Source organism: Silene latifolia, chromosome 6 (genome assembly GCF_048544455.1).
Source record: "Silene latifolia isolate original U9 population chromosome 6, ASM4854445v1, whole genome shotgun sequence".
NCBI classification, from domain to species: Eukaryota; Viridiplantae; Streptophyta; class Magnoliopsida; order Caryophyllales; family Caryophyllaceae; genus Silene; species Silene latifolia.
In genome coordinates, this window is record NC_133531.1 from 36407589 (window position 1) to 36415698 (window position 8110).

At 40.3% G+C, this 8110-nt stretch overlaps 1 protein-coding gene across 1 annotated transcript; it reads right to left on the bottom strand.

The window, feature by feature from the left end:
- Window positions 1-256: 256 nt before the first annotated feature.
- On the bottom strand, window positions 257-775 carry LOC141587983 (uncharacterized). The gene is made up of 2 exons (XM_074409443.1): window positions 503-775; window positions 257-391 (listed from the first exon to the last, which is right to left on the bottom strand). Exons 1-2 carry the CDS (start codon window positions 773-775, stop codon window positions 257-259), a joined length of 408 nt encoding a protein of 135 aa, XP_074265544.1.
- Window positions 776-8110: the final 7335 nt, after the last annotated feature.

Consider the following 8110-nt stretch of genomic DNA (forward strand, 5'->3'; position numbering starts at 1 on the left):
TAACATGCCAAAAACGTTAATGAAATTGCAAGTGAATTAAATTAAAATTCAATAACTAATTTGATGCAATTAATTTAAACATGCAAAAATGCGATAAAAAGCAATAAAGTGCAGAAATTAAATATGCACTATGCTAAATACAAGGGAAGAAATATTTACAAACATTTTGCCGTTTATTTCGTCGATGGCTAGACAAAGTTGCATTCTCATTAATCTTCATAAATTGGATCAACAAGGTGTAGTGTTCCCATTTTACCTATTTCAATTTCCTCATGATAGTGCTTAAGCTTTGACCATTCACTTTCAAAACTTTCCCAGATTTTAAACACTTGATCTCGATTGCTCCATATGGAAAAACACGAACCACCTCATATGGCCCCATCCACCTAGACTGCAATTTTCCCGAGAAAAGTCTAAGCGGATTTTGAAAGAGTAAGATTTTCTCTCTGACTTGGAACACTCTTCTTGCAATCATGCTGTCATGTCATGCTCTTGTCTTTACCTTGTAAATCGAAGCATTCTCATAAGCACCATTTCGAATTTCTTCCAATTCTTGGAGTTGAAGTTTCCTATGAATCCCCGCTTCACTCATTTGCAAGTTGAATGATTTGACCGCCCAATAAGCCCTATGCTCAACCTCCACGGGTAAGTGAGACGGTTTCCCAAAAATTAAGCGGTAAGGTGACATCCCGATTGGTGTTTCGTAAGCCGTGCGATATGCCCACAAAGCATCATCCAATTTCAAACTCCAATCCTTGCGGTCGGGATTCACCATCTTCTCGAGGATAGCCTTGATCTCCTTATTAGAAACCTCGGCTTGGCCGTTGGTTTAAGGGTGATAGGCGGTAGATACCTTATGAATTACCCCATACTTTTTTAGTAGAGCTTCAATGGCTTTGTTGCAAAAGTGAGTTTCACGGTCGCTTACCAAGGCCTCAGGAAAACCAAATTGAGAGAAGATGTTGGTTTTGATGAATTCTCAACCACCTTCGCATCATCGGTCTTGGTGGCTTTAGCCTCCACCCACTTGGAGACGTAGTCCATGGCCAAAAGGATATAGATGTAACCACAAGATGCGGGGAATGGTCCCATGAAATCAATGCCCCACACATCGAATATTTCACAATTGATCATTGGAGTTTGTGGCATTTCTCCTCTTCTTGAAATGTTGCCAACTCTTTGGTATCTATCACAAGCCTTCACCATAGCATGAGCATCTCGGAATATTGTGGGCCAAAAGAAACCGCTTTCCAAGACTTTCCTAGCCGTTTTCTTGGCTCCAAAATGCCCACCACAAGCGTATTCGTGCTAAAATTTAATAATTGGAATGACTTCAGTATCCGGGACACACCTCCTAATGACTTGGTCGGCACAAAATTTCCAAAGGTATGGGTCATCCCACACATAATATTTAGCATCACTCCTGATCTTATCCCGTTGGGAACAAGAAAGACCCTTTGAAAATTCTTGTAAAACCAAGAAGTTGACTATATGAGCATACCATGGCTCAATGGAAGACAAGGCTAGAAGTGTGTCATCCGGAAAAGTGGCTGGTATTGGTGATTTCAAAGCTCCTTGGGGCTCTTGTTGCACAATCCTACTTATTAGGTGGTCCGCCACCGTGTTGGTTGAGCCTTTCTTGTCTTTGAGCTCAACATCAAATTCGCTCAAAAGTAATAACCATCGCATCAAACGGGGCTTGGATTACTTCTTCTTCACCAAATGCCTTAAGGCGGCATGATCCGTGAAGATGATGACCTTGGCTCCAAGAATATAAGGTCGAAACTTCTCCAAAGCAAACACTACCGCAAGAAATTCTTTCTCGGTTGTGTTATAGTTTCTTTGAGCCTCGTTCATCATTGTCGATACATATTGAATAACATGGGGTGCTCTTCCTACCCTTTGGCCAAGTACCGCGCCAAGGGCATAGTTACTCGCGTCCGGCATTATCTCAAATGGTTCACTCCAATTGGGGGGTTGAATTATGGGTGCCGAAATAAGCTTCTCCTTGAGCATGTCAAAAGCTTCCTTGCATTCTTCACTCATGATGAATTCACAATCCTTTTGAAGTAACTTGCATAAGGGAGCGGCAATCTTGGAGAAATCCTTGATATAGCGCCAGTAAAACCCGGTGTGCCCTAAGAAAGATCGCACTTCACGCACATTAGTAGGATAGGGCAAGGTACGAATAGTATCGACCTTGGCCTTATCAACCTCAATCCCCATAGAGGAGACCACATGTCCCAACACTATTCCTTCATCAACCATGAAATGACATTTCTCATGGTTGAGAAAAAGGTTGGTATCAATACATCTTTGCAAAACCCAAGTGACATGACTCAAACAATCCTCAAAAGATTGACCATGAACGGTAAAATCGTCCAGAAATACTTCAATAAAATCCTCCACATGATCCGAAAAGATGCTCATCATGCACCTTTGGAACGTTCCCGGTGCATTACAAAGGCCGACAGGCATTTTTCTATAGGCAAACGTTCCAAAGGGACATGTGAAAGTGGTTTGTGTTTGGTCCTCGGGTGCAATTGGGATTTGAAAATAACCTGAATATCCATACAAAAAGAAATAAAAAGATTTTCCCTCCAACCTTTCCAACATTTGATCCATGAAGGGAAGGGGGAAGTGATCTTTTCGGGTCACGGCATTGAGCCTACGGTAGTCGATGCATACTCGCCACCCGTTTTGAACTCGAGTGGGAATCAAAACACCTTCATGATTCTCGACTACCGTTAGCCCAGACTTCTTTGGTACAACTTGGGTTGGACTATCCCATTGACTATCGGAGATGAGATAGATCATACCTACATGAAGGAGTTTGAGTACCTCCTTCTTGAAAACTTCCATCATTGGTGTAACACCCCCATACTCCAAGTGCCTTACCAGGACCACTTAAGGCATGGAAGTGCTACCATCTCGGTTACCCGAGGCAATGATAATCATAAAACAATAAAGAAATGTACTTTAAAAGTAAATATAGTTTAAATGATTACATGATCAAAACCAAAACTGATAAACTGAAATGCAACATCCTTAGACGGTCTACTACTAAAACTATCAAAGCTTTAAAACATCGTCTGACATAGCGGAAGACTTCTAATTGCCACGTGATGACTCATCCCAGCTACCCCATGCGCGTCATATAATACCTGCTCAATAACTGCTCACCACCCCCGAATGGATCACCACATTTTTTAAAACATTAAACGGGGTCAGTACTGATTACATAAAAACAAATGCCACGAAGAAACAAGGTCACAAACAGCTTAAGCAGTTCACACAAATCCCCAGTCTCCATCTCCAAACTCCACACAACTGACTACACACTAAAGTGTGTAGCCCTGCCAGAGTACCCATCGCAACAAGTACTCCAAGCCGCCAGTGGGGGACCGCAGCCGTACCCACCAAATCCCCGCTCATCTCCATCGAGCGATAAACCCAAATTCCTTAATGTGCACATCCCTTCTGTGGCGGGTTCCACAGAAGGCGATTAATGGGCGTGAAGCCACTCCCGCAAGTGACTCCACTCAGCCAGGGACGCGCCTCGAAGAACACAGACAGTTACACAATCAATCAACAATATACAGCCAACAACCGTCAAAATCAACCAACAATATAATTAACCAATAATCACAACAACAATCACCACACATTATGTAGCCAGGTACTGAGTAGGGAAACCCTACCTGGAATGCAACACAAACATCAGACTATCTAGCAGCTGTCTCAAAACCTTTCATCTACGAACCCTTCTCCTATACACATAATCATACAATCACTACCACATCAACATAAACATAGAAAACCCCAAATCCCAAAATTAGGGTTTAAACACCCTTAACCAAATGCTATAAAAAAGGTACGTAGGACTTACCCTTGACGCAAGGATCACAATGATACAAAGAACGATGAAATCCGACCTCTCAAGCTCCGGGATTTGTCAGTAACACGGATGAATGCGAAGAACGTAACTTGAATCTCTTTTCAATGTGATTAGGTTTGTAAAAGTGTATTGTAAAGATGAAGGAAAGATTTATATATATTAATCCGTGTTATTAACAAAACCCGACAAAACATCACCCGTAAACCGGGCTACTCGATCGAGTAACTGACCTACTCGATCGAGTGTCGGCTACTCTATCTAGTACCTAAGGCTACTCGATAGAGTACCCTACAGATCAGAAACTATTTTAAAATGCAAAACAGCCTTACTCGATAGAGTAAGGCCTACTCGTTAGAGTACCCAGAGACTCATAAAACCGTAGTATTACAGTCTTCCCTCCTTAAAAAGAACTTCGTCCCCGAAGTTCAACCCATACATAAAAAAAAAACATACTAACTCGGTCAAGACGCAACAAAGCTACTAAGAACTCAAAAAAAAACCCCAACTTATAAAACATGAAACCATGAACTCTTAACACCAACTCCACCAACTATTCCTACCTCCACACATCGCTCACGATGTCGTATCAACTACATCATAAACTCTCCCGACACTAACTGCATACACTACCAACTACCATCCTCTAACGCTGCTAGCTCCATAATATATCATCCACTACCAAATCCCATATCAAGACACTCATAGACATCAAACGGAATGTTACATTCTACCACCCTTAAAAGGAACTTCGTCCTCGAAGTTTACTCACACTCATAACCTCATCATCCAACTGTCAACACTAGTGAAATATTCTCACACTCCTAAACATCACGCTACTACAAGCACGGTCATGACCTTTAATAAAATCACCCACAACACGAATCAATCTTTTATTCTACATCAAGACTCAAACTTCCAAATATATTACCATATGCACAACCATCAAAATCTCTTTTATCGCATCCTACTCCTCTTAAGACAAATGTTACGTCCTCGTAACTCACTAATACTAAATCCTAGCTATATCTTCTCATTATCCTCATCACCACCGCATGTTAAAAATAACCACCTATACTCTGAACACTCGCCATACATATATCCAAGGCTCTCTTACTTAAACAATTCTCATACTTCAATTCACTCGTCACACCACCTAACCTATACCTCAAAATCTTTAGCTTAACCCAAAACTTCAACTCTTCCATATTACCGGAACAGGACATACCTCTCTATATAAACTATATAAAACTCCCATCGTCAAAAGCATAACTCACGATCCACACTTGTTACGTACACTCACACTAGATCCTCAAGTTCTTTTCTTTTATTACCGCAAAACTCATACATAACTTAACATGACACCAATTCCCAATACCATGCACTCACTATCTCAACAAAAGATTATGAACCACCTGCCGCTTTCAGATCATTACAACACATGTTCCACGAATCACTTGCCATGACTATGACTACCGATGCCTCATCCTAAAACAAGATCAAAATTACTGTAACAACTTCTCACAACTATATCCCATCAATAGAATATCACTATATCATGACAACAACGAAAACATATACAAATCCCTTTCATATCATACTCTACCCTCACACCCAAGCTGAAATTGGTAAGAAACATCAACAAACAAAACAAGAGTCTACCCGTTCAACCAAAACTCACTAGGAATAGCAGCAAACAAAACAACAATCTATGTTTAACTGGTATGTACTTTCGAAAACTCGCATCATAATCATCTCGCCTACTCCACCACAACCGGTGACGGCATCGCAACATCGCCACCAACAGCCACACCGCAGTGCAAAAATACACGCATCACAACACTAAGTACCGTGTCCGGATCACCACCCGAGGCACCACAACCACACCGATAGACATCACAACAGACACAATCCCATAAACACTGACTCAACATAACTTCTCGGACAAGAAAAACTTACTCAAATCCACTTTACTAAATCACAATACAACATATTATATGAATTAAACAGATAATAACCTCCTGAATATCATCCCCTTACCATATCACGGAATAACATATATCATGAATACATACAAGTATAACTAGTCATGCCAGATCAATCAAATTATTACCTTTTTGAATATCATTCAATTAAATTACCGTGTCCAACATATATTACAGAACATTCAGATAACAGCTTTATAACTATCACACTATACCACTTCCCGTGAGGTCAGAACCTCGCACAAACATTTATACACATCATAGACCCGCAATCACATCCAACTAGTCAGTCCTGATCACGTAAGTTACCACTCGATAAAGGTTACCTGTCGCCCGAGCTTAACTCATATGCCCCTCATAACATATTCCCCCATTCGCATAACCATCACCTCATGCCAAGTATAACCATACCATTACTATTCAACTATTAGCACCCGCCTCATCTAACCACATCTTATACTTCCTTACAACCATACATATCAATCCGGCCTCTACAAAATCAACCTCATTAGAATTGCTACCTTTCTAATATACCATCACCCTTAACCACTAGTCACAAACCATAACACTACCACAGTCCGGGCATCAAACCTCTCACACTCATCTCTAAACATCACGATTTCTTTCCTATCTGTGGTTAACATCCTAAATAACGAACATCAAATCCATCAACAACATTATCTCAACATTCTTCCCAATATTATCCTTAATTGTATAGTCACCCGACTCACCACCAAAATCTCGTATCGTGCAAATTCTTTACCCAACTTTTACTTTCTTTAATTCCTTGAAACTCATGATTATCATGGTGTCCTGGAACTTCTATATACTGTAAACTCAAATCCCCGCGATAGTATCATACATCTCGACAATTCCTTACTTTTATATCACATAACCTCGGTGAACGTGTTCCTAGTTTTACTCCCCTCATTCTTTTCGTTTACCCTCGACAAAAACCCTTAGTACTTCTACTCTTCATTATTTCTATCTAACTCCTTAGTGCCCCGGTTTCCTTCTCATTGCTCCAAAACTCACATCTCATTATTTTATATCGATATCATCTCCCTATTTCTTACCATCGATCTTTTCTTATCTTGTTATCACTCACCCTTGTCACTAATCTGTCCTTAGAATAAACGTTTAATGTTTAAACAATTGCATCTCCCTTTTTTACATCTCTAGAAATCAAAATTCCTTTCATACCGCTAATTGCCCAAGGAAATCCCACAATAGTTTCACCTCTTAATAGACCAAATCTCCCAAACTCACTCACTGTCTACAAATCCACCTCGCGACATGTCTCCACAAAGTTCACTATATACCACTCTTCTCAACCCCTTTAAAACTAACTTTCACTATGTATATTCTTAACCCACACGACTCCTAACCATCGCCCTCCATAATTCTTTACACATCTCAAGTTGCCACTATCCACATCCTTACTCTCAATCCTTTCATTCTCACGTTCCTTAGACTCACATCATCCCTTGCCCATATTCACTTACTGTTACGTTATTCAACACTCAATCATATCACTCATCTCATCTTATCTCATAAAACATGCTCTATGTCTCAATTAAGCCATAACGATCTTCCTTTTCTTTTTCCACTATCTATCGCAACCACATATAACTCATGTCCCCCCACCGAATTCATACTCACCACAGGTGCCACTCACTACACCACAAGATTGGGTAACTTACGCGTCAAGACCAACATACATGTAAAACAATGCATAAAGAAGCAAAATAACGCCTTTGAATTAAACATAATATGCAACGAAGTCAAAAGATAAGCATATGACCCAAAATAGGGGTCACTAGATCGAGTACATGCCACTCGATCGAGTAAATGACTTACTCGATCGAGTAGGTGAAAGTCAGAGACACATATAACAAATTATCCAGGGCTACTCGATCGAGTAAGGGGTACTCGATCGAGTACCAAGGTGCACTCGATCGAGTGGCGGGCCACTCGATCGAGTACCTGCATTTCTCAGCACTGTCCAGTTTACGTAAAACGGTCATAACTTACTCGTTTCTTGGTCGTTTTGGGCGTGTGACCTATCGTTAGAATCGTAAAAGAACAAGCTATCACCTCTAATTGGAATAACATTAAAATAATTTATACATCTCAAGTTATAATAGTTTAAAGACAACCTCTTTATAATCGAAAAACACAACTACTTGATTTTACTTCCAAACAACTTAAATGACAACAAGGTAAATAA